Source organism: Agelaius tricolor, unplaced genomic scaffold (assembly GCF_023055355.1).
Source record: "Agelaius tricolor isolate 1412-34295 unplaced genomic scaffold, bAgeTri1.0.p SCAF_7, whole genome shotgun sequence".
Classification (NCBI taxonomy): domain Eukaryota; kingdom Metazoa; phylum Chordata; class Aves; order Passeriformes; family Icteridae; genus Agelaius; species Agelaius tricolor.
In genome coordinates, this window is record NW_027269267.1 from 3,849,373 (window position 1) to 3,876,172 (window position 26,800).

At 45.6% G+C, this 26,800-nt stretch overlaps 1 protein-coding gene across 1 annotated transcript in view; it reads right to left on the minus strand.

Annotated features, from left to right (window-relative positions):
* Window positions 1-17,510: 17,510 nt before the first annotated feature.
* Window positions 17,511-26,800, minus strand: part of DSCAM (DS cell adhesion molecule) — a 479,690-nt gene continuing 470,400 nt past the window's right edge. The window contains exon 33 of the mRNA XM_071430161.1: window positions 17,511-18,505. Within this exon, the coding sequence (XP_071286262.1) occupies window positions 18,162-18,505 (344 nt within the window). The 3' untranslated portion in view covers window positions 17,511-18,161. The remainder of the gene's footprint in view (window positions 18,506-26,800) is intronic.

Below are 26,800 nucleotides of genomic sequence, written 5' to 3' on the forward strand. Positions count from 1 at the left end.
TGCTCTGGGAATTCCATCCCAATCCCTCATTTCCATCACAGGAAACAATTCCATCCTAATATCTGATCTGAACCTGCAAAATGTTCAGTGTGAAGCCATTCCCTGTGTGCTGTCCCTGCATGCCCTGGAAATTGTCTCTCTCCAGCTTTCCTGGGGCTCCTGCAGGCCCTGCAAGGCCACCCTGAGCTCAGCCCAAAGCTTCTCCTGTGCAGGTGAACAATCCCAGCTGTGCCAGCCTTTCCTCCCAGCAGAGCTGCTCCATCCCTCTGCCCATCCTGGAGCCTCCTCTGGGCTCTCTGCAGCAGCTCCAGCTCCTCCCTGGGCTGGGCCCAGGCCTGGGGCAGCTCTGCAGGTGGGGAATCACCTGAGCAGGGAACAGGGACAGACCCCTCACTACAGATCTACTTAGAGCTGTACAAAATGCTAATAAAATATGAGGAAAAATGAGGAAGGAAAGAGATGGAAATGGAGAATTCCAGCAGCTGTTCTCACTGAGCTGGGAGAAAGCATCAGGATTTCTACAGATCCAGAGCCTTTTCCACAATTAGGACTTACATTCTAAGAATGTTGAATGTAATGTCTAAGAAGTCAACAATTCATGTTAAAGATGTCAGTTTTCCACAGACATTTGTTGGACCATCCCGCTGGAAATTAGAAGAAAACAAAAATTAAACAAATGTTTGTGGTAATAGTTTTTGACAGAGCCCTATAAATCTTTAGTCAGATACAAAATGAGTGTGGTTCTCTGCATATTTTACTTATTTCCTGATAGTAGCAGCAATGCAAGATATATTGGAACTGTCTGCAGGGATTGTGTATTTAAATTTTCTTTATTAAACAGTTCAGTTGCTAATGTGTATTTACAGTTTCTATTTCTTTTCTAATTAATTGTTTTAGAGTTAGTTAATCTTTTCTGTCATACATTAAAGCACAGAAAAAGGGAAGGAGAGAAAAGAGGAGCCCTAAAGCCTTTCTGCATCATTATCCATTTATTAAAGCACTTAGGAATGGGAGTTACCCACACATTTCTTATGTGAGATCCATTACAAGAAGTTCTGCCCATCCTGAATTAATGGGAGCTTTGCCTTGGAGACTGAACTTCACAGCCTGGGTTTTGGGCATACCCTGGTTTTGCTCAGTGATCTGGGACTGGTTGCAAAACCCAGAAGTTAAAAGCCCTGCAGACAAAGCTCACAGGGCTGGGAGAAACTGAACTGCAAGGAAAGAACAACTGGAGGAAGTAAAAATTCTGCTGTAAGAATGGAGGAGAATCAGAGCAGCATTTCAGCAGGCCCTGTTGCAGCAGGACAAGGGGCAGTAGTTTCAAACTCAGGGTAGGTTTAGATTAGATAGAAGGCAGAAGTTTTTTATCATGGGCAGAATGAGGCTCTGGAACAGGTTGAATGCCCCATCCCTGGAAACACTGGAGGCCAGGTTGGATGGGACTCAGAACAATCTGCTCTGTGGGAGATGTCCCTGCTCATGGAACTGGGGTATCTTTGTGGTCCCTCCCAAACCATTCTATGATTCCATGAGTTCTGCCATGCACAGTCAGCTCTTAAGTCAGATGGTGAAATGTGACTCATTAAAATAGTGACCAGGGCAGAAAATGACAGAAGAGAGGGAGAATCTGATGTGTGACACAACTGTCAGAGCACATTTTATTTATCAAGCCTCTTACAAATAAAATATTGCAACTTAAAAAAATTTTGTTTGTTTGCTTGTTCACCAGGAGCTCCAATTCAATTCTCTTCTTTCTCCAAAGAGCATTTTACTCCGTGTTTTATCCAGCAGATTATTTTGCTGACAAATTCACATTTTTGTCCTCTAATAGGACACTCAGGGAAGTCAATAAGATTTGGGAAACCACTTTGCCCTGTCTGTACTTCAGCCAAATCACAATGATGTTAAATGAACTGCTTTTAATAATTCATGGCAGCAGAATCTGGTTTACTTTTAGCCAGCTCTTAGAGAAGGAGAAAGGTTTCAGCTTCTGAGCTTCATCTTGCAGAGCTGATTAATTTCTCCCAGGATGTTCCCAGAAGCTTTTCCAAAACTGGACAAATCGCCCCCATTTTCTCCCCTTTTCCCTCTGACTCCCAGAGGGACAATTCCTCCTTGCCCTGTGCCAGCAGCCCCAATACAGGAGGTGACACAGGAACAGGCAATTATTGTGTATCTTCCCATTGTAAAAAACAAAAAAAGGGGAAATTCTCCCCTCCTGATGGACAGATTTAATTAACCCTTGTCTCCCCAATCACCACAGAAACTAGCAGATCTCAAGCCCTAGGTAGTCTCCAGACAGAGGAGCTGTGCAGCTTCCGAGATTGTGAGAGGACAAACAAGCCAAACACACCCCAAAAAAGTCAAAAAGAGAGGAAATTTGGGCTCTTTCAGGCTTGTGATGTCTCCAGGAGAAAGCACCAATTTGTGCTCAGTCCTGGGTAACCAGGATGGGTTAAGGCTGTGAGGTGAGACAAGGATTGGGGGTAAAAATACAATTATTTTTAGCTTACCTAACATTAAAAAGGGAAGAAAGACAAGTTTGGAGGTACAAGAGCCCTGAAAATGACCTGAAGAAAACTCACCTGCCTTGAAACTTCTCTGTTTTTCCAGCCTTTGGTCTAACAAAAGTTATTCCCCATACACTTTACCTCAATTATTTTTATGTGTAAAGTAATATATTACCTAATACCTGCATGTGAACTTAAGACTTGTTGTTTATGTTAGAAGCACACATCAATTTAAATGTGTGTGCATACATAGGTGCCTATAACTTAAAGGGTGCATGTTGTACAGAGAGATACAAAAATATTTCATTACCTGTAGGCACATCCCCTAAAAAAACAAAATAAAAGGAGGAGCCTGGTTTTATGAGTAGTGTAAATCAATAAATTGTCCTCAGCTGGACAAGAAGTGCTCAGTTTTACCAGCTGGGGATGTGGCCTGCAGCCTGAGCTCCCATTTTATGGGACACAGGGAAGGGAGGCAGGGATCTCTCTTCTTTGGAGGTTAAATTTGAGACAGAACAGCTCTGAACAGCCCCCCCCAAAAGAGTAATGACAATTATTAAAGGTTTCATAAAACATGGAATAGCCTCGTTGGATATTCTCTCATATGATCACATGGGTTGAAAAGATTTTTATTTGCTCTCCTCTTAGTCAGGAGCTGTTTCTTGGGATTTGACAGATGCCCTCTCTCAGGTTCTCTTGCTGCTCAGAGTGACCCCAAGAAAAGTTGCAAAGTCTCTGTTCCCAGTCCAGCACTTGAAGAAGGAGTCAGAACTCTTTAATTTCTCAGTCTCAAGGTTGTTTCTTGTATCTTATATGTAAAATTCTTTCTCCTGTCCAGCCGAGGTCCACTCAGCAGGACAGTCCAGGCACTCTGCCTGCCCCCAGGGCAGTGTTATGTCTTTATACTAAAAACTACGTGTACAATGTTTACAATTACTTCCCAATCCCTATCACCTATGTTAGACACTGAGCTTCTACTCTAAACCAATCTAAAAGTGTCAACATCACAGCAGAAGATGGAGGCCAAGAAGAAGAAGGAGAAAGGCTGGACACACCCAGATCCCTCCATCTTGCCCCCTGAACCCCCATTCTAAAAACCCCAAAAATCTATTTTTCACCACATGATAAATTCACTATCATTCTACTTAAACTGTTGTTGCTTGTAATTCTTCATACAAGGTTGGTAATTGTTTTTTCCAAGGCTAAATCAAAGGCACAGGGGTCTTGGGCTCTGTGCCAAGGTCTCTGAGCCCCCTGGGCAGGGGCTGGAGCCCTCCAGGGCAGCCAGAGGGATTTCCTGGGTTCTGACACTCTCTGGGCTGTGAGGGGTCCAATTCAGCACTCAGCATTCTGTAGCATTTCTGAGCAGCCCCAGGAACACTGCCCAGCTCTCAGAGGGAAAGCAGGGCACTCCAGAGAGCAGTAATTCAAATTACACTTTGCCTTCAATTTGTCAGCTGCACCACCACCAGCAAGAGGAGAGACATGGAAATGTCACAGAGATGGTAACCTTTAAAATGTTTTTGCATTTAAAGAGGGAAAAAAAAAAAAAAAGCCCAAAGCACGTGGCTGTAGCAGCCTGCAGCAGCATTTCCATGACTTCATGATGCCTCAGCCCCTCTGCTCTCTGTGGCTCCTCAGGGTGGCATCAGCCAGTGCCACCAGCAGCAGCTTGGCACCACCGTCCCATCCAGCATCCCTGGAGCTGAGTGCCCAGGAAAAACCCAACAGCACCACCCCACTGGGACATTTAATGCTGGAAATCCATCATAAATACAGATTTGTGTCTGCAGCTGGAAGGCATTTGGGCTGCATGTGTCAAAGAAATTTCTGTCTTTGTCCTTTAATCTTCTTCTAAGGTGATTGCTCAGCTGTTTGATGAATTATCTGAAATCTTCTGATGTGACCAGTATTTGAAAATCCTGGGATGTTTTCTGTGTAAGTGAAAATGTTATTTTGACAATGAAGAGTACTGGAATAAAGGTGTCCTGCAGTAAAAGCCTACTGAATATACCCTGAATATGTTCACAAGATATTCTGGTTATGTTCCTATACTGAATGTTCTGAATATATTCAGACAGCATAAAAAATTACTTCCATAAGGCAAATAATGCCTGTAGAAATCATGTAGTAAATACTGTAGCAAAAAAAAAAAAAAAAAAAAAAAAAAAAGAGATGGATAAATAGCAACCTTTTCCTAAAAGTACAGAAAATATTTCAATTTTTATAAATAAGTCAAGCTTGCAAGTTTTTCTCCAGCACAACATACTTTGTTGCTGTTTTCTTGTGATTTTTTTTAAACAAATGTATATATGTATTGATATTTTCCAGCACTCTGGGGAATGTTGAGATGTAACTGGCATCCTTCACTGCTTTTTTAAAGTTGACACTTCTTCACAGAGAATATATATTTAGGTATAGACCCAAGACTACCCTGCTGGTTGAAAACCTCAGCTCTATAAAAGTTATCTGAAAGTCATTAAAATACCATCAATGATCTTTTCAGGCAAGGTCATTGGTTAGGAAGCCATCAGAAAGTTTCTGCACACTGTAAAGCACATCAAAAATAACTGGGTTGCAAAGGCAGCCATCTGAAGTGGAGAAAGGCCAGAATTAGATCCCCCTGCAGTATTAATGGTTCTTGCTCTCCCATGATGAAATGTGTTATGACACAGGTTTTGACTCCACCACCCTCCGTGCCCCCTCCCCCAGCCCATTCCTATTCATGGGAAAAGGGACATTTTTCTTTTCTACTACCTGTATTTTATTCAGAATTCACTGTTCAGAGGCTGAAACGAACATAAAATTTATTCCTTGTCTCCCTGGAGATTTCCTGACTCTAATTTCATTTCACGGACGCTGTCAGACAGTGTCCAAGTGTTCCACAGAGATTCCTGAGCTCCTCTGCACGGGGTCATGGTGAGAGGAGGCAGCAAACGCCTGCCCGTGAAGGACAAAATCCCAACTGGCTTTTGTGACCTCACATTATGGTCATGGCTGGGAAATACTTGGAGCATTCTCTGTGTGGAAAGCCAAGGTAAATAAATGGCTGTAACAGATCAAACAGGGCTGGCCAAAATCACCTCAGTGCCAGCCAGTGAGGCAAGAAGAGTCCTGAGAGCTGGCATGGAGAACATTCCTCTCCTCTCCTGAGAACTGGCACTAGAACTATCCCCTCTCCCTCTCCCTCTCCCTCTCCCTCTCCCTCTCCCTCTCCCTCTCCCTCTCCCTCTCCCTCTCCCTCTCTTCCCATTCCAATTCTCCTCCTGGAATCATGAAACCATCAAGGTTGGAAGAGACCTTTAGGATCATGGAGTCCAACCATTAACCCAGCACTGACACTGGGCCCCCATAACCACTAAATCACATTATCCAACACCACCCTCTGATGCCTCCTGAACACCTCCAGGAATGGTGACTCCACCACCTTCCTGGACAACTTGTTTCTATGCCTGGCCACCCTAACATTGAATCTTTTTTTTTTTCTGATATGTGATCTGAATTTTCCCTGTCTCAGCTTAAGGCTCCTTCCTCTGGTCCTTTCCCTCATTTGTCAACCAACTGCAGGCACAGGCTGCCCAGAGAAGCCGTGGCTGCCTCATCCCTGGAAGTCTCCAAGGCCAGGTTGATCTTTAAGAGATGATCTTTAAGGTCCCTTCCAACTCAAACCATTCCATGATCCTGATATTCTTTGATCTACAACTTCTTTGGGCAACCTGCCACCAGGTTCAGGCTGAGCCAAATCCCCTCTGTGTAAAGCAGAGAGGGCTGAAATCTCATGTGTCCAGAATGACCTTGGGGAAATCACCTGATCCCTGCAGCTTTGCCTTCCACCACCATCATTTGGGGGGCCTGCAAGGCTCCTGAATTATTTGGTTATACCCCTTTACCTTATTTTACCTTTACTTTATCTTTACTTTAATTTACCTTTACTTTACTGCAGTTTTTCCCCTCTGAGCTCTGCAGCTCCTGAGCCTTTAGTACAGGAAATGTTGCTGTACTTATACAGGGTATAAGTACATATATATATATATATATATATATACACACACTCTTTATACAATGGGATATAGAGTACCATATTTTTCAGTGCAAATAAGCCCAAATTAAAAGCTCAGAGACATCTGACATCCTGACACAGACATCACCTGTGCACACCTTCATGAATTTACAGTTGTGGTGAATTTTGCCAATGCCTTAACTCCTGCTCTTTGCCATTTTTCCCCCCAAGTGGGTCACTTTCTGTCTTTATCACCCACTTATCTGCCTGCTTCTCTCCTCATAAACCCCTACTAAAGACTTTGGGACTTCAATGACTGTGAAAATAATTTGCCCTGTCAGAGCTAGATGTGTGTTTTACTGGGAAATAAAACTAGAAGTATGTGGGCTTTGGAGAGGAGTTTGTTATGGAACCACATAAGAAACAAGTCAATATTTTGCTAGGCAATGGGCAAGACTTGCTCTTTTCTTACATGATCCAGGCTAATGCTCTTTATTGAGCTGCAAAGACTGCTTCAGATCTCCTGAGCTGGAAATGGTTTCATTCTCATGCACACAATGTGCTCTTTTCCTTCAGAAATTCTGCTTTTCTTTAGTGTGTTTGGAGGTTGTCCCTGGGACCAGGATGTGCCCTGAGCTCTGTGGATCTCAATCTCCTTGCTAAGTTCAGACATGTCAGCACCAGCTCCAGCTCTGCTGCTTCAGCTGCCTGGCCATTTGGGCAATTGTTAATTTGCATGGCAAAATTTCAAGGCTCTCTCAGCAAGGACAGCTAAAAAAAACCACTGCTTGGGAGCCCTCATGGAGCTCCAGGAAAGTTGTTGGTACCCTGGGCTCAGTAAGGGCTGATTGTTGTCACCCTGGGCTGATTTCACCAAACCTGCTGAGCACCAGGCCTTGCCCAGCCTTGTCCTGGCTGCTCTGGTTTCCAGATGTCTTAGGCTGGAAGGTGTGGCTGGGGCTGTGTGTCCTGTTCCCATCTGTCAGAACTGGGGCAGTTCTCTGCTGTCCATGGGGCAGTTTTTTCTTTCTCTCTCCCACAGCCAATCCTCCCTGCAGGAGATCTCTGCTGTCCATGGCCACTGAGTGTCCCTGCAGGGCTGATCCAATCCCATCATCCCATGGGGAGATGCTGCATTGCCCAGGGGAGGAGCCAAGCATTCCTACCTGGATCCAATCTGAGGTGCTGGCACAGCCCAGCAGCCTTTGCCCAGTGCATTGCCAGAGGAGCAGCTTCTGCTGCCCTGCATGGCCAGAGGGAGCCCAGGCCCATCTCCAGCAGCCCTGGAGCTGCAGAGGAAAACTCCCCCCTTGTGCAGGATCCCTGCTCCAGCAGAGCCACAGCTGGCACTGCAGGAGGGCTGAGCCCCCATGGGATGGGGCTGTGCCACCCCCTGACACACAGGGGACAGGGACTGCTCTGACTCTGGCAGTGTTGGTTTGTATCACTGCATTTTTTAAAAATTTTTATTTTTTCCCTGATACAGAACTGTTATTCCTATTCCTATATCTGTGCCTGAGAGTCTTTTAATTTCAAAATTATAATTCATTTACATTTTCCATTTGAGGGGAGGCTCCTGCCTTCCTTAGCAGACACCTGGCTTTTCAAACCAAGGCACCAGATAAAGCAGCACAGAGAAAATCTGTCAGTGTGCTCATCATGGATGTGGCCAAAACCACTCTTTCCTCTTAGACAATAGGAGTGCTGGAAATCCTTTGTTTGCCTCTCAGGGAAAAGAGATCTGCAGCTACCCAGGAGAATGGAAATCCTGAAATTTGCCTCACTTCATTTTATAAGGAAAAACCTGCAAAACCATAAATGCAAATGTTTATTTTCTGATCCCAGCCTGTTGTGGCTACACATAGTGGCTTGGGATGCTTCCTGGAAACTGAGGCAAGTGTCCAGGGTCACCCAAAAGCTGGAGATTTGCCTGGGTGTTGTAAAGGAACTCTTAAAGGCCCCACCTAGAAGCTGAAACCCCACAAGCCTCTGCTGGACCCCAAATTCAGAAGAAAGAGGCTATCAACAGGCATCTTTGGTAGCCATTGCTTGGAATGCCAGGAGAGGTTTTGTTGGCCTCAGAACCTCAGATGAAGATAACTCTCATTCATCTTGGGCCTGCTGATTGAACTGGAAGGAAACCAGGTTGTTTTTAAGCTGGTTGTTACTGAAAATAGGAGACTGGCATGAAAATTTTACGTCCACTGTGTGGACTTTTCCAGTGAGATCCCTAAACATCAGGCTGTGCTGGAACAAATCTACTGAGAACAGTCACAATTAGTAGCAGTAATCTTTGTACCAAACCTGTTCTTCCTGACACTGGCAGCTCTGGCACAAAGCTTTCTGCATTTTCCTGGGGTGGAAAACACTGACCATTTCCATGTGCCACCTATGGTAGTGGCTGTGGGGTTCCTGTTTGCTCTGGAAGGGATGGGACAGCTCTGAATGCAGAAATGTGAATGTGAGAATTCTCATCAGAGATGAGAATGCAGAATGTGGGCCTGAGAAGTGGTTCACAGCTGTAAGGGGAGATCATGGGCTTTCTATACCTTTAAGGTTTGATGCAGAAATTTCCTAGCATTTAGACTTCAGCCAATTCTTTTTCTTCTCTTCCAGTTCTACTCAGGGTAAATTACTCCCTTCACCTTGCCCTGAGCTTATGTCTCTCCAAGTCCCTGACTTGTGATCTGCTGCTGAATGGATTAAGGAGCTCAACTTGATGCTGTGAGGGGGAAAGAACAGAATAAAAAAAATTACAAAGATAACCAGGGGAAATCGTCTCCTGGTTAGGGCAACGCTGGCTCAAGGGTGGTCCAGAAAAATTCAGATTTTCCTGTGTGCACACACAGGGCTGAGACAAGCCCTGCAGAGTGGTGTGGCTGGAAGGAGCTGCTGCTGTGGTTTCAGCCCCTGTCCCTGCTCCCTTGTCCCACGTGTCCAGCAGGGCTGTGATGGTCACTGGGACAGGATCTTGGCCAAGAGCACTGGTGCTCTGGGGAACGTGTCCACACCATAATGAGCCAGGTGACAGCTGGCTCTGCAAGGCCAGATTGACCATAAACAGCCCTCAATCCCACCCCTTCCAAGTGCTCCAACTCCCCTGTTTGTCCTGAAAACCCCATCCAGCTGTGCTGGGCTCCAGGGCCAGGGAAGAGCAGCCTAAATCCCAAACCCATCCCGCGTGTTGCAAGCTGACCCCCCTGTGGGGTCACAAACACTCTTTTCCAGCTGCTCAGTCCCAAATCCCCCTCCAATGAAACCTGAAACGAGCTTCACGCTCCCTCTGGAGTGTTGTCTTGGCTCTCTTTGAAGTGACAGGAAAGCTGCAGAGCTATTTTTAGCAGCACCTCATCAATTCTGTGTTCCCGAGCGCGTTGGCTCCTCCACCTGAGGTGATTCTGCTTACAAATACTGGAGAGGGTTCACCTTCAGAGATGATATTTTAATTAGAAGTGCAAAGAGCTATGGCCCAACGTGTCGGAGACTAATGAAGGAGGTTTTGTGGTTGGTGGAGAGCAGCTTGCCAAGGTATCCATTCCCTCCTGTACTGTGTAAGATGAAAGGCAACTGAAGCTGTTGCCATTTTAAAAGGAAAATCTTATTAGAGCCCAGGCAAGGATATCAGAATAAAATGAATGGCTCCTGGTGCTTCTTCATCTATTTGTATGTAGGTTCAGGTATGATTATGTAGTCTGCTATCAACTTTAATTAAGCTTTCCCTTTGCTGCTGACCTTGGGGCTTAAATATAATTTGTTCTGTAGGAAGAACAGGTGGCACGAGCTCAGTGTTTTAAAGTTTAAATAGATTTAGGTTACATTTAATTTAAATTTCTTTATGGAAGCATGTAATTTTACTATTACTAATGCTGGAGCAATTACACAGAGGTGAGGAATCTGGTTCAGAGCAGAACCTTACAGCTCTCTAATGCTTCTATTCACGAGCAGAAATGTCCCTGCCTTGTGTTTTTTGGTAGAATTTTATTTGAATCCACCAGAGTCTCAGTGAGTTCCCACTTTTCCTGCACATCTCTGGCTCTCCAGGCAGACCAGAGCTGACAGTGGGACGTGCCCAGAGCTGGGAGGGCTCCAGCAGACCTGCCCTCACCTGGGAATAAAGGTGAGGTCTTTAACATTGCCAGGTTATTTATTCTTTCCAATGAAACAGGAGTGCTTTTCTTGGGAGAGCTGGGAGCTGCTGGCCAGTCAGGCACTGCAGGCAGGGTGGCTGTTTGATTTCCAGCCTCTGGACAGACCCTTCTCCATCAGAGCTGAGCTGTCTGCACCTCAGGCTCCAGGATTTTTGGGAATGGTCTGCATTGAGACTTGTCCTGGCCATGGGGAGCCCCTGGCCCCACTTCTGTGGTTTTACAGAAGCAGGGTGGTGGGTGCCAGAGGAAGGGGCACCAGGGGTGAGAGAGCTCAGCCTGGGGTGTGAGAGGGCCTGGGAGATGCCAGCAGAGAGGAGGGGAGGAAGATGTTCCCTAGGATCCAGAGGCAGCTGCACTGAGGTTCTTCAACCCTCTGAAAACTGAGGGCAGGATGGGCTGGGGAGAAAGGATGAGACCTGGAGGGTGTGGGAGGAGAGAGGATTGTCAAGCTGTTCGCGTGTTTTCTTCAGGGAAAATCTGCAGGATCAGCCATAGGCAGTGGAAAATGATGGCAATAAATGTTTCAATATGTGCTTGTTATTTCCGAGCCCCTGCTGCAAGGCTCTTTTCCCTCCCCACACCACCCAAAGCATCCAGTGCACTGCAAATAGCCCTGAAACTTCTGCTTTCCCTGGCAAAGTGTTGAATCAGGTGATTTTGCTACCCCACTGAGACTGGAGCCCCTAAAGAAAGCACACAGGAAAACTTTAGGTGCAAAGAAAAGGCGCAAAGATGTGGTTTGATTGAGCTTGGGCAATATTCCAAAATCATATTACTGTTGGGATGACAAGGTGCCTTAATGACAGCATTTCTTCAGGTTTCCCACCTTTTCTTGCCATTGTGTTGTGGATTTCTCTCACCATTATGTGCTATCTTTTTATGAAACACCTATCTTTCTCACTTCCAATTAAATAAGAGTCCAAAGGTTTGAGCTCTGGAGGAGGTGGGTTGTGCTTTCTGACAGGCTGAGAGGATGAAATATTGGTGATTCCAGTGTAGAAACAGGGACCTTGCCAATCTCTCTCAAAGCAAGTTTTTTAGCTTAGGCACTGTGAGAAACTGGTGTTGGCATTACTGTCCCATGGGCAAGGGCAGGGATCATTTTCTCTCGTGCTCAGTCACAGAGATTTCAAAATCTTTCATGTGCACATATATCCTATTAATAAAAAAAATAATTTAAAGGGTCACTGGCTAGAAATTCTGAGTGTGTCCAGCAGCACCAGGACAAATACCTGAAAACACTTGGCAGGGACACAGGATTGCATTTTATGCTCAGGTGGCTGCTCCAACAGGAGGGAAATCTGTCCCTTCTCACTGTGTTCAGTCAGCTCTGTCTCAGGGTCCTCCCTGTCACTTGTCCCCTTGCCCACCATCTGGCCCCAAAATCAGGTGCCTGTGAAGGGGAAATCCTTAATCTGGGAAGGCAGAGCCAGGAGGAGAGTGCTGCAAGGTGTGAAGCCCCCATGCCAAACTCTCCCATGCTGAATTCTCCCTGCTGGGAAGCTTTTGTCAACCCTGAAAAAAGTTATAGAGCGTTTTTTTGTCCATTCTAGCACCTTCTGTCCTGAAATCCTGAAAGCAGTGAGCACACCAGTGAAAAAGGAGGAATGGCTGGGAAAGTCCAGCCCCCTCCCCAGGGAGGTGCCCTGCAGGACCCCCCAGCAGTGTCAGCAGGATGTGCTGGGCTCCTGCACTCCCTGCAAAGGCATTTTCATTCTGGGCAGGGAGGGGAGCTCTCCCCTGGGAGGCTCAGGCAAGCTCAGAGAAAATTAATGGTGAAAAGCACTCTCTTTTCCCTGCTGGAATGCTTCATAGTCAACCAAGAGAGCCCATTAAGCAACTGCTGTGACCTAAAATAACCTGACTAGCACTAAAACTATGAGCAGGCTGCATGGTTTTTTTTTTTTTTTTCTTCCTCTTTTTACCTTTCCTTCCTTTTAAAATAAAGCTTCCTTCCCTGGGAGAGTTTTTCAGCCTGCTCAGGAAAATGTGCTGGCAGAGTTTGTGTGTCCAGCTGCCCCTTTTTCCCACTTCTTGGCTGTTCATATCTTCAGAATAAAACAGATACTCCCCCAAAATAAAAACCCAAGCAAAAACCCAACCTGGCTGTGCTGCCAAAGTGAGTTTTGGGTATCAAAATCTGGGGGCTTTTACCCCTAATCACTGAATTAATGGATTCAAGAAGAGGCCTCTTGCCCACCTGCAAGCCAGGGATGGGTAACATCCCTCCAGCTACCTGGGAAAATGGAAAATCTGGTTGCACAAAACTCCTCTGGACTCTCCTTTGTCCCAAATGGCAGCCCAGGGTGGTTTTGTTTGTTTTTCAACTGTGTTATTTGGTGGAATCATACCTCACCTTACTCCAACCTCCTAACTCTTCTTAGCTATGGTACCAGTGCTGTGGAACTCACCTGGCTAAAACTAAATGACCAAAAGATAAACATTTAAACAGACAAAATTTCTTTGGTTCTGGATAGGAAAAGCAAATTTCAACCTGAAAACAAGGAGAGGGAAAAGCTCTGCTGAGTTAAACTGCAGTTGTGTTAATCAGACAATTTAAATGAAATGGTGATGGAATAAAGGATAAAAGGGTTCTTAGAAAAGGCAGGAGTGAGGGAGTTGCTAACTCACTTGAGACAAAAAGGGAGACTTAATTGCTAGCTGTGAGTCATTAAAGGGTTAGCTGAGGTTGGGTTTGAGGAAAAGTGTAATGTGAAAAGGAGTGAGTCTCTCTCAGGAGGTATGATTTCTAGGAGACAGAAGACAGGGACGAATTTTAGTTCTTAAATTCATCTTTTGAAGTAAAGTCCCCAGTCGCCCTGAGGACCAAGATGGAGTCACAGTTTTGTGCAAGAAGGGCTCACACTGATACCTTGATGTTCTGATACCTTCAGGGTTTTCCTTTGGAGAGCTCCTGCTGATGCCAACTGCTGTTTTCACTTCTATGAATATTTTCCAAGAGGGCATTTGGTGCAGTGGGGGAAGTGGTGAGCCCAGGGGTGCCCAGGGGGGCAAGAGGCCCCTGGCAGCTGGGCTGGATGAGGAATTGTGTGTGCAGCAGGAGCAGGGCAGGGATTGTCCCTCTGTGCTGGCTCTGAGAGCCCCTCCAGGGCTGGGCCCAGTTCTGCTCCTGCAGGAGAGCCCTGGAGGGGCTGGAGCGTGTCCAGGGCAGGGAACGGAGCTGGGCAGGGGCTGGAGCCCCAGGAGGGGCTGAGGGAGCTGGGCAGGGGCTGAGGCTGGAGCAAAGGAGGCTCAGGGGCCCTTGTGGCTCTGCACAAGTCCCTGCCAGGAGGGCACAGCCGGGGGGGTCGGGCTCTGCTCCCAGGGCACAGGGACAGGAGCAGAGGGAACGGCCTCAGGCTGGGCCAGGGCAGGCTCAGCTTGGACAGCAGCAGCAATTTGCCCATGGCAAGGGAGCTCAGGCCTTGGCAGGGGCTGCCCAGGGAGCTTTGCAGTGCCCAGCCCTGCAGGTGTCCCCTGCAGGTGGCACTGAGTGCTCTGGGCTGGGGACAAGGTGGGGATCAGGCACAGCTTGGCCAAGATGGGCTGGGAGGGCTTTTCCAACCTTAATGAGTCCACAATTCTAAGCATATCAATGCCAGGATGCAGGCATGCAGGATCCATGGATTTTGATGGTTCTCTTTCAGTGTTTAAAATGGTGGTGGCAGGGACACATCAGCTCTTTTCCTGTCACCTGGGTCCTGCAGCTCAGTGTATCCAGCAGGAGCTCAGCTGCTGCCAGCTGCCCTGATCCAAGAAAAGATCTCTCTGCCAGGACTGGATGGGAGTAGAACAGGTAGGCCCTGTGAGCCCCTGCCCCATGTTTATCTATCTGCTGGGAAGATGAAAAGCCAATAAAAGCCCTGAGCCAAGGGCACTGTGCTTGTGTGTCTTAGGCTGGAAATGGGGCTGTGTGTGTTCTATTCCCATCTGTCAGAGCTGGGGCAGCTCTCTGCTGTCCATGGGCAGTTTTTTCTTTCTCTCTCCCACAGCCAATCCTCCCTGCAGGAGATCTCTGCTGTCCATGGCCACTGAGTGTCCCTGCAGGGCTGATCCAATCCCAGCATCCCATGGGGAGATGCTGCATTGCCCAGGGGAGGAGCCAAGCATTCCTACCTGGATCCAATCTGAGGTGCTGGGACAGCCCAGCAGCCTTTGCCCAGGGCATTGCCAGAGGAGCAGCTTCTGCTGCCCTGCATTGCCAGAGGGAGCCCAGGCCCATCTGCAGCAGCCCTGGAGCTGCAGAGGAAAACTCCCCCCTTGTGCAGGATCCCTGCTCCAGCAGAGCCACAGCTGGCACTGCAGGAGGGCTGAGCCCCCATGGGATGGGGCTGTGCCACCCCCCTGACACACAGGGGGACAGGCCATGCTCTGACTCTGGCAGTGGTTTGTTTTTGTTTGTACTATTACATTTGTATTTTTAATTTTCCTAGTAAAGAACTGTTATTCCTATTCCCATATCTTTGCCTGAGAGCCCCTTAATTTCAAAACTATAATAATTCAGAGGGAGGGGGTTTACATGTTCCATTTGAGGGGAGGCTCCTGCCTTCCTCAGCAAACACCTGTCTGTTCAAACCAGGACATTGTGTTTACAGCTGCTCGCGCTGCAGATCCGCCGGGATGCGGGCACCGAGCCAGGCTCCCGCTGCTCCCGGCCTCCTGTGGGAAGCAGCAGCCCGGTTCCACTCTGATTTCAACCAGCAGGAGACTTGCAGTGGATTTATTTGAATATGAGCCCCCCAAAGGCATCCTCAGTTCATAAGGAGGATGGATATTAGCAGGCACGTTGAATACAGATGAGGAGGAAGTCTCATTAAGTCAAGGACGGTTGACACTTTTCCAGATCATCAGCCAAATGTAGATGTAGGGAGATGTTGGAATATTTCCAGTATCAGCAGGCACCAGGAGTTTAAAATGTGGCTGTTTCCTGCCTCCATTGCTGGTTCATTCTTGCCTGTCACTGAAGTTTTGATGGGCAGCCACAGGACCCATCACCCCTGTGCCTGAGGGAAGCCAAGAGCCACAGGAACAAATGCAGCAAACCTCAATTTTGTCCAAAAGCTTTTCACCTTTTTGCAGAGGACAAGGAGGAAGCTTTGAATATAGAATATGAAAGTGTTTGGAGACTCAAAAGTCCTGAATGCTACTGAGTAAATCAATTTTTATTTCTACATGCAGTGCTAATGCCCCATCCACCTCAAGCTGAGCACAGCAGAAAGACTTTTGAGGGAATAAAATAGGACTGAATTGCCCCAAAATCTTCTATAAAAGTTTCATTTTCTGTGCTTTTTCAATGGGAAATAGTAAAAGAAATTTCTTTCTGCATGTTTTAATTAGGTTCTTATTAACACCATTTTTCTCTATGGAAAAAAGAAATGACACATCAAACTAAAGCAAATGAATAGCTTAATCTTTTTTTCATGGAATTGTTAAACTTGGAAAAGACCTCCAAGATCATTGAGCCCAACCTTTGACTGAACACCCCCATATCAACTAAAACAGAGTGATAATAGATAGTTACTTCATTCTGTTTGGAAATACTTCATGGGTAATTCCTAACATTTCATTTTTAATTTCTGGTTTGGAGGCAAAGGGTTGGCTGTTGCTTTTTTTTTTGTTGTTGTTTAGGTTTTTTTTTGGGGGGGGGGTTTGGTTTGATTTGTTTATTTTTTGGTGTACTTTAAAATTTTTTTTAATGATTTTTGAGCATATTGGTCAGACATGCAGACTAGATGGGGAATGATCCCTTAACTGAGTGACATCTCAGCAATCTGCAGGTCTAGGAGAAGTACATACCTTGAAGATGTCTTCATCTGGCCTCTTCTGTTCAGCTCTGCAGAGCTTTAGCCCTTGGGCTTCACAAAGCTATGGGTGTAAGCACAACCTGGTTCATTCCAAGACACTTAAAGTACTTGGCTCACTTAGTGCCCTTTCAACAGCACAATCCCATTAAAAACAGCGACAAAACAACCACACATTGCTGCACTTTTGTGTTTTAGAACAATCTGAGTTGAGCACGGTGCAGAAATCTTTGCGCTATCAGTGCCCCCAGCCACGGAAATCCTGGGGAGCTCCCACCCTGCCCCAGCACTCCGAGCTCTGCTGCTGCCAGAGCAGAGCTGGCACCTCCAGCCAGTGCTGAACAACGTTTTGGCACCAATTTGGGATGCTCTGCTCCGTGCTGCCTTGGCCAGGGCACACACGAGTGGCCAGGACGCACACAAGGAGGCACTCAGCGAGGCTTTTGTGTTAAAAACACCGACTTTGGTACTCAATCATTTATGCTCTGCATAAAACAAGCAATATCACTTCTCATGGAATCAGAGGATGCAACAAAGTAATACGAGCTGACAGCTCCCACGTAACAAGCTTTTTTTTCCTCTAGAGAAAGACCTGGAATAACTTTTTTTCCTCCCATTTTTCCTATTATGGGAAAAGTTGTTGGTTTTTTTCCACCCCGGTCCTTACGTAAGCAAAGAATTTCCATAAGAGCTGCTCCCAAATGGAATAAAGATCCATTTCTAAGGAGGAAGTAAAGTAACGTCAATGCATTTCTTGTGATCCAAAAAAATATTGAAGCTCAACCAAAGCCTGCTGGTGTGAAATGGAGCAAATGCTGAGAGTCCAGGGTGGGTTTGGTTCAGAGCACTCAGGGCTTGCACCCTTCTGCCTCTTTGCCCCATGGCAGAAAAAAAAGTGAATCCCAATTTTTTTCCAAAAAAGGTGACCCCTGAGTTCCTTTCCTTTTTTCCCAAGGCACAAGAAGACATTACTCAGAGGATGGCACTGACATGATTATCACCCTTTGGGAAAACCACAGCAAAAGGTGATGGAAGCAGACATCACAAATAAAGGCAGAAGACCCTTTTATTTCGCATAGACAAAATGCAAAGAGTGTCTCATTAAATTAATATTAAAAAAAACCCAAATCAATCTCCTCACTCCACTGACATCACTCATCCTAATTAACAACAAAAAAAAGAACAATCAAGGACCCATTTTCTAATTAAAAAAAAAAAAAGTGCAAACATGACAAAAGACTTTTCGTTTTTCCAAATCAATGTTCCTGTTGAATTCACAAAGAGGGTGATTTTCTTTTTTTTTTTTTTGTGATTTTTTTTTCCCTTTTAAATCTTGTCTGATGGAACTTCCAGTTAAAATGTTTTTGTTAAGTCTCCATGCACTTCGTAGAAAATCAGTAAAAACACAAACGCTTGTGAAGATCAGAAAACTGGACTCTTTTACCCAAAAATTCAGATGTCCAGTCAGATGAAGCTCACACTCAGACAGAAAAAAAGCAAGAGAGTCTTTGCACTGTCTGTCGTTCATATTATTATTTTTTTTGTCAAATATTTTGGCAATCTTCTTCTTTAATTATAAATATTGGAATTCAATAAAAAAAAGGTAGCTTTCATTGGACTTTTTTTTTGTTTGTTTGTTTGTTTTGTTTTGTTTTTCAGTGTAAATATTTACAGCCACTGTCCAGCCATGCTCTTTTCGTTATACCAGGGTGTAAGACTTTGCGTAGGGATTGTTTCCTTTCAAGTGGCCCCGGGAGTCCAGCAGGGATTCTTGGGAGCTGCTCATTTTTGCTTGAGCCTGTCCTAGCTCAGCTCCTTCTCGCTGAGGTAACGTTGCCACAGCACCAGGTTGCCATGACTGGACATCTCTCGTGGAGGATGTCTCCATGGGGATCGGCTCCAGCACGGTGGGACGCTTCAAGGTTCGGCTTTTCTGTGGCTCCAAGCAGGCTTGCCCCAAACCCAGGTCTCTGCTCGTGCCCTGCACGCCACGGTTCAATAAAAAGTCCATCCTAAGGTAGGGTGGCAAATGCATGAGATCACCTGGGGAGGCAAAAGGGAGAAGTGAGATTTTATTCTGGGTCGTGCGTTGCGCGGCGCTCGCCTGGCGGGAGCGACTTGAGGTGGTTTGGCTGCCAAAGGGGAGGATCTGTGATCAGAATTCATCATTGGTAGACTATCTGAAAGCCTTTTACTGTGCTGTGATCCTACAGAATTGTGCAACAAATTCCTTCTGGGCATATCCACAAGAATTCGCTCTTAATATTTGCTTTCACAATGGAATGAGAAGTGCAGTGTTCTTTACATGCACTCACAGCATGAAGGAGGTAAAATGAAAAGACCAGGAGCTTTTTCTCAAGATCTGAAAAGGACTTGGTTTTCTTTTGTCAAAAATTTGGAAAATGTGGAGGCTTAGTAAATTACAGATTTTTATTTTCCATTTTAAATGGAAACCTTCACAATCCCAATTAACGAGCCCCAGTCTTGAGCAGAATGACTAAACTATTTAAAATGGATGCAAGAGTGTTAAGGCTGTAGTCTTCAAGAGATTTCTGAATAAAACAGAAACATTCTTGCCCTCATATAACAAAATTTAACTGTCAACCATCATCACTGTATTTAATTCACTAATAAGTTTTTACCACTGTGACCACCAAGATGCTGCTGATTTTGTGGTAACAAAATGCACTGAGACTGGCACCTGAGCTCTTGCATCAACTTTCTGCTTTGTATTGTCAAGAAAAGCTCTTATTCATTATTTCCCCCGACTCCTGGGCCTGTTAGGCATTCATGATGTTCCTTCAAGGAAATGAGAGGCAATCAGGCACATAATGACATTCCCTTCTAAAAATATTTGATAGTGTAACCTCACCTATGTATGAAAAAAAAGCACAGTTACAGGAGAATTCAGAACAGTATTTTCCTTTCTTTACAGATGTCTGCAGGTATGGAGCTGCTTTTTTATGGTTGATATCAAACCCAGAGCCTCATCTACAGATGGGATGCATCCTGAATGTTTAAAGCAGGAGACTCTTGGCACCACACCACCTGTGTAGCTCTCCATGAGCTATTTACAGCAGGAGAAATTAAGGCTGACCTGTGCCAGTGGCATAAACAACAGACCAGGAAAGCAGTTCTTCATCATAAAACTATGTATAACAATTTTGTTCTTTCTAGCCCAGCTAAAAGCTGTCCAATGACCTAAAATAAAACAGGTCCTCTGCTTTCCCACGTAAGTCAAGGCACTGCAAGTCTTAGCTAAAAGACCAACAGCATCTGCTCTATCTGTAATTCCAGGTCACAGACAGAGAATTGCTGAGGAGTTGCATTTGGCCAGAATCCTTGTTTATTCCTATAGAAATCCCTCAGGCACAGTCTAGCACCATATGTTTTTTTCTGGATGCATCTCCAGCACAGGCTCACAGCACGTGGTGTTTTACCCCGTGGAGTAAGATGGGAGTATCTCAGGATGAGCCTGACACACACCGTGGAGTTGGAGGGAGAGGGGGAGGTTTGTCATGGTAATCACACTGATTGCCTCTTGAGAAATGGGTGGTGTTAACTTTAATGGGTTTTACTCCTTGGTTTGCCTGATTCTCCTGCAGTACCTTTCAAGCCAAGCACAGCTCTGCATGTCAGACCTGCTTCAGCTGAGACAGCAACGTTGCTGCTGCTGCTGCTGGGGTGAAGGACAGCAGGACATGGACGTGGCACTTGGTGCTATAGCCTGGTTGAGATTATGGGCATAGATTGGACTTGATGTTCTTAGAGGTCTCTTCCAACCTCATTATTCTGTGATTCTGTGATTCTGTGTGAGCAGGGAGGCACCAACTCACTGCACTTCTCCCCAGGCATTGAGCCAAGCTGCCTGTGGGCACATCCGTGCAGTCCAACACCTGCCCTGTCCCCTGGGCACCCAGACCCCCTGGTCACATCAGTTCTTCTGCTTCTGCATCCCCTTGTAGTGCAAGTCCTTCCAAAATGCAGTTTTTGGGTTGGTTTGCTCCAAAGAGGGAGCAAACCTGTGAGGGGAGGAGACAGCCAGGATGGGGAGTTCTTGTGTCACCTGCTCCCTGTGGCTGTGCCTTGTGCAGCACTGTGATATTCTGGAGAATTATGTTCTGTTCCTACCCCACTCCTCCCCAGAGGGAGAGAGGTAGGAGGGTAGGAGTGAGAGGGATGCTCCCCACATCTCTCTGCCCTCTGTCCAATGGAGGTTTTGGGGAGCTTGGTTTGGCTCTCTCAGGGGTGGGGGTTTCACTGTCAGAGCCAGCAAAATGCACCTCTGAGATGGCAACAGCAGGAGTGAGAGCTTTGGGACTAATTCTAATGCCAAAGTGATGACTTCCTTCTTGCCAGGAATGTTTAGAGACTCCTGGGGTCAAAAAAGGGGTTTTTTCTCCCATTCCCATGCTCCACTGGGATCCCTCAGCCCCAGCAGAAAAGGAAAAATTTTCTGTGTTGAACCCAGTCCTGGAGCACCTCTGCTGTGGAGATAGGAGGGGAGAGCTGGGGCTGTTCAGCCTGGAGAGGAGAGGGATCCAGGGAGACCTCAGAGCCCCTTCAAGTGCAAGGGGCTCCAAGACAGCTGGAGAGGGACCTGGGACAAGGACTTGGGGTGATAGGATAAGGAATAATGGCTTTAAACTAAAAGAGAGTAGGGTTAGATGGGATCTTGGGAATGAGGAATTGTTCCCTGGCAGGGTGGGCAGGGCTGGGATGGAATTCCATCCCTGGATCCCTGGCAGTGCCCAAGGCCAGGTTGGACACTGGGGCTGGGAGCAGCCTGGGACAATGGAAGGTGTCCCTGCCATGGCAGGGGTGGCACTGGATGATCTTTACCTTCCCTCCCAACCCAAACCCCTCCATGTTTCCATTTCCCACAACAATCGGCCTTTTCCCAAAGGTCTCTGTCACCCACCACTGCCTGGGAGGGGCTGCCACTGCCTTGTTAACACCACCCAGGACATTTCACACCTGCTCCCTCTTGCTGCTGCATTTTCTGCTTGTTTTTTGGTTGGCTTTCCAGGAAGGAGCTGGTGTGGAGCAGCAGCTGGAGCGTGGCTCACTGACAGCTCCCCGTGGGTCCCTCACGGAGCTGTTCCCGTGCCTTGCCACATTTGCTGCTTCTTGAGAGCCACGGGTATCAGTGGACTACAAAAAAGATGAGCACTGAACCTTACAGAGAGGGAGGTTGGTTTTCAAGCTGCTGTCTAGACATTTCTCAAGTGTATTTAGGAGCTTGGAGCTATGTAAAAAAGATCTTTTTCCCCCCCTCTTTAAATCTACATAAGAAAGCATAGTCAATAATCTGTGTAAACAATACGCAGTCATTTTACTGCAATTTTCTAAATGTCTGGGGGCAAAGTTCCAGCAGGATTTCAGTAATGAGAAACCACAGAGTGTAACTTGTTCTCCAGAGCTGGGAACTCAAAGCACAGTCTCTGCCATGGCTTATGCAGAGCCCTCATTATTTGATGTGATGTACACATTTTCCCATCATGAAAAGCGTCACTGCTCCTTCTCATCTGCAAGGAGCATCTCTCCCTGCAACTGCTTATAAAACAGGGCACATTATTAAAATCACTGGCAAAGAAAAATTTTGAGAATGGAACTTTTTTCCTTCTGTGCCAGGGTTGAAACGGTGTTGCAGGATGAAAAAAAAAAAAAAGAAAAAAAAAGTCTTTGATTTAGAAGAACTAATGGGTTTCTGACTTGAAAACACAATCTTTGAAATGTAACCACAGGGGTTCACCTTTGCCATTCCTACATCAATTCTGAAGGTATTTTTTGAGCAGAGAAAAAGGTTTCTTGCTGTATCTCTGGAGCTGCTTGGGAAGACTTTGGTTCTTATCCTCTGGACACAACAGTGTAGGCATTTTTTTGGTTTCTTGCTGTTCAGCTGAATGATGTTTTTTTGGGCAAAACATGATGAAGTTTCAGGATGGTTCATTGCCTTTGATGCTCTAATTACCTTTTTTCAGCTATGTTTGTGCCTTATTAGTAATGAAAGCAAACCTTTCAAGTGCATGAGCACTGTAAATGAGCATGTTTAATAATTCATGCATTTTGGCTTAATTAGTACAAAAGACATTCTAAAACTACACTTTTCTGATGCATTTTTAAAAATGGGGTTTGGACTGGATGATCTTCAGAGGTCCCTTCCCATCCTGACCTTTCAGTGATTCTGCAATTTTTTAAGGAAGGAGAATTTATTTTATAAGAACCTTGAGTTTGTACAGAAATAATGAGCACCCAGTCAAATCTGAATGCTGCAATTTAAGCCAGAGCTACCTCAGTCTTTTTTTTTTTTTTTTTTCTTAATGGCCAACCCTCTAATGAATTATTTAGTATAGTACATTTAAGAAAATGTTAGTTGAAGTAAATATTTGTAAACAAATGCTAAAAATCACTTACTGTGATATTTACAATAAGCAAAACATTCTACCAAAAAGGAAATATTTTCTGAGTTAATGCAACACTGAATAAAAATAAATTATCCTTATTTCAGTACAACTAAGCTGATATAAAACACTTTGCAAAAACAAAAAGGAAAACAAAAACAAAAACAAAAAAATCCCAGACATTTTTAGCCCTATTCCAGAGGTCAGCTTCAGGTGTGGGAAGGGGTGGGATGAATTTGACAGGCTACATGCAGGGAAAAACATCACTGCTGAATTTTTCTTGGATTTTATTCAAGATAGCTGTCTCATCTGCAGAACTAAACCAAGCTGAGAAGCACTCCTTTCTCCCAAAAGATTTACCTCATTCCTCTTTCAAATGCCAGAGAGCTTGCATGGTGTTTTTCTTTTTGCTTTCATCTACTCCAGATAAAAAAAAATTCTAAGGATTTGTGCTATTTTCAATTCAAGGATCATCACAGACTGCAAAAAAAGATGCTCTTACCAAGTTTTTACATGAGAGGTCAATGCATTTTCTCATGAATCAGAGCCTCCACTAAAGCAAAAGCAATTTGTCTTCACAACACTCCAACAGAGATACCATCAGTGAGGGTGACAGCCTGAGGGTTTTCAAGTTGTGGTTGCCATGTGGAGGAAATTCTGTGCTATTTGAGAGATTATCTCAGAAAGTTTTGAGCAGCAGGGCTGGTGACTGTGACAGGGTGTTTTATTTAACAAAGGTAAGGATGAAGCTGCTTGAACAGGGCATTCACACATCCTGCTTCAAGAGGTGAGTGGGCAGGAGAAAAGCTCTCTGAGATTTCTCTGGGATGATTCCATGGGATCAAAAACCATGCCAGGGTTGAGTCCCTACAGCCCTGTTAGCTCAGGGAAGGTGCTGATGTAATTATGTTGATTTAGGAGCAAATTATGACCTTGTGCAGTGCTGGGGGTGTACAAGTGCTGTGCAGATGGAGTCCCACTCTGCTGGGCATCTCCTGGCTTTGCTGACTTTGGAAGGGGAAGCACTGATGGGATGTTGTGTTTTCCTTTGAAAGGAAGCAAAGGAGACAGAGCTGCTGACGTAGTTCCAAGCTCAGGTTTATGCTGATTAAAAAATTACAGTTGGTTTTTCCAGCTCACTAGCACAGTAAATAAATCAGTGAAGCCTTTGCTGCTACTCTCAGGCTGTTTTTCAGGACAAAGACTGTCTATAAAGGAAAACCTGCATTAGAACAAGGAAAGAGTGAAGAGTTTGCAAGGATGAGGTGACAGGTTTGCTGAAAAAAACGAGTGTAAGTGATGCTCAGAGGCCTTTGTCACATCCAGAACTGACACACCATTAAAAACTTAGCAGGCAAAGCTTTCTTGGACAGCAGCAGCTTGGGCTGAAGCCAGGCTGATAGCAGCAGTAACATTTCTCACAATTGCTGCTGTCAGTGTTGGAGTCCTGCTGGTGCTCCCTCCCTGTCCATCTCGGGTCCGCACTGCGCTGAAACCATCCCCTCACCTGCAGGGCTCTGCAGCACCAGGGATAAACACACTTAATGAGCAATAAAGCCAATTATTTGCTTAGCCTGGCCCTGTGTCCTGCTCAGCCAAGGAGGGAGGGTGAAGAGGAGCAGTCCTGCACCTCCCTGCTTGGCTGACACAGGTCCCAGCATCTGCTCAGTGCAGAGATGCCTTCCCAATTTATTGGACAATTGTTATTTTCTTGCAGCAAAATGCCACAAGTAGAGTAAAAATTTCTGAAGAGTGCCTTGAATGCCAGAGCTCCACTTTCTAGAGCCAGTGTTGATCAGTAATGGAAATGGAGATGGAATTTCCATGTGCAAATTTCTGACTGGCCATATTAGTGAGAATCTCACCTCCCTCTCTGTCGACAGGAGCACACCATTATTATCAGCACACAGAGGCTCCTACTGAGGCCACTTTTTCAAGACAAAAAACTGGATTTAATAATCCTCTGAGGTGATCCAGAACAAATGGCAGAAGGTCTGAGAACGGCCAAGCAGCAGAAGGGGAAAGGAAGGAAGGAAGGGAAGGAAGGGAAGGAAGGGAAGGAAGGGAAGGAAGGGAAGGAAGGAAGTGGCGGAAGGAAGGAAGTGGCGGAAGGAAGTGGCGGAAGGAAGGAAGGAAGTGGCGGAAGGAAGGAAGGAAGTGGCGGAAGGAAGTGGCGGAAGGAAGTGGCGGAAGGAAGTGGCGGAAGGAAGGAAGGAAGTGGCGGAAGGAAGGAAGTGGCGGAAGGAAGTGGCGGAAGGAAGTGGCGGAAGGAAGGAAGGAAGGAAGGAAGGAAGGAAGGAAGGAAGGAAGGAAGGAAGGAAGGAAGGAAGGAAGGAAGGAAGGAAGGAAGGAGAAGGCAGGGCACAGCTTCCTCACGAGTGAAAAAGCTGCTGTGAGAGCAGGCACGTGCCCTTCCCTTCTGCAGAGCAGCTTCAACCTCTGCCCAGGTGCCCAGGAAAATGATTAAAGTGCTCAGCATTTGGGGGGTGCTTTTAAACTGACTGAATGCAGGACTCATTTCAGCTGCCACCCTGCCCTTCCTGGCTCTCTGACCAGCACCTCATCCTCTCGTGCTTCTCTCTGTGTTTCAGCAGGCAGAAACACACCCCACCCTTATGCTGTTTATACATTTTTCACCTAAACAGGTGAAAAAGAAATAGCCAGGTGTCGCAGACATCTTTCATGAAAAATCCTTTCTTAGGATTTTTCCTTGTGAGAAGCTGCAGTTTCAGCAACCAAAAGTAACCAATGGTTATCTGCTGCTGTGGAATGCAACAGGTAGACCTGGGATTGGTCTCCTGTGGATGTTTGGATTCACTGACCACTCATGGCAGAGCTGGCTCTTGCTCTGTCTGAGACACAGATCTTTGTTATTCATTCTTGTCTATTCTTAGCTTAGCCAGCTTCTGAAGAAACCTTTTCTGTTCTATTGCTTTTTAGTATAATGTAACATATATCATAAAATAATAAATCAAGCCTTCTGATCATGGAGTCAACATTCTCATCTCTTCTTCATCCTGAAAACCCTTGTGACCACAGTCACAGCCAGGTTTCCCATTTCTAGCTGGAGATATCAGAATTCCCTGTCAAGCCTGCAGGGCTGTACTTTGTAACTTTCTGCACCAAAACTGCACCCTCATGGATGGTTTGGAGATCCACAACACCTTGTTAGATGTTTCACATTGCAGTCTGCTAAAACTGGCATTTTCATAAAAATACTCAAAATACCAGCTGTGATTCACAGAGCAAAATAAAAACAACAGCTGCTGTTGACTACAATTGTTGGAGTTATCTCTTAAAGAACACCAGGGTATCAGGAAATCTGTAGTTCAGGAGCCAAATTTGCTACTGCTATAAATCACTGACTCTATTGATTCCAGCAAGACTTTAAATTGATTTCTACTTACTGGAGATTAGGTTTAAGTGACTGAAAACGAGGATTCCAACTAATGTGGATTTTTTTCTCTTTTTTAAAAGGTGATTCATTTTGTTATTTAGATTTAAGCCTTCTGATTCCAAGAAAAAGCCTTTGATCAAGATGTCTTAAAGCAAAAGCATGACTGCTGTAGCTGAACTGAGATCATCCATCTGAACTCCACTGACACAACAGACTGTGCAGCTGCCTGAGAGGATGGCAGGAGCCTTGATTATCACATTGTTACCTCTTCCTGGAAGATCTAATGGAACAGGAATTGAAGCACGTTTTTGGTTTGCATTTCTCTAAGCAGAACTTTAGTCTCTCACACAGTGCTGCACTTTCAAAGGACCTGCCAGATGCTTTGTCCTTTCCAGAAGGAACTTTAAGGAGTGCTGATGTATTTTTAAGGGCTTTTCTGACACTGAGCTGAGTAAGGAAGGAGAAATTGATTAACTCCAGGGGTCAGATAGATTTAGACCTTATGGATAAGCCCTGTGGATGTCCAGCCTCACAGGG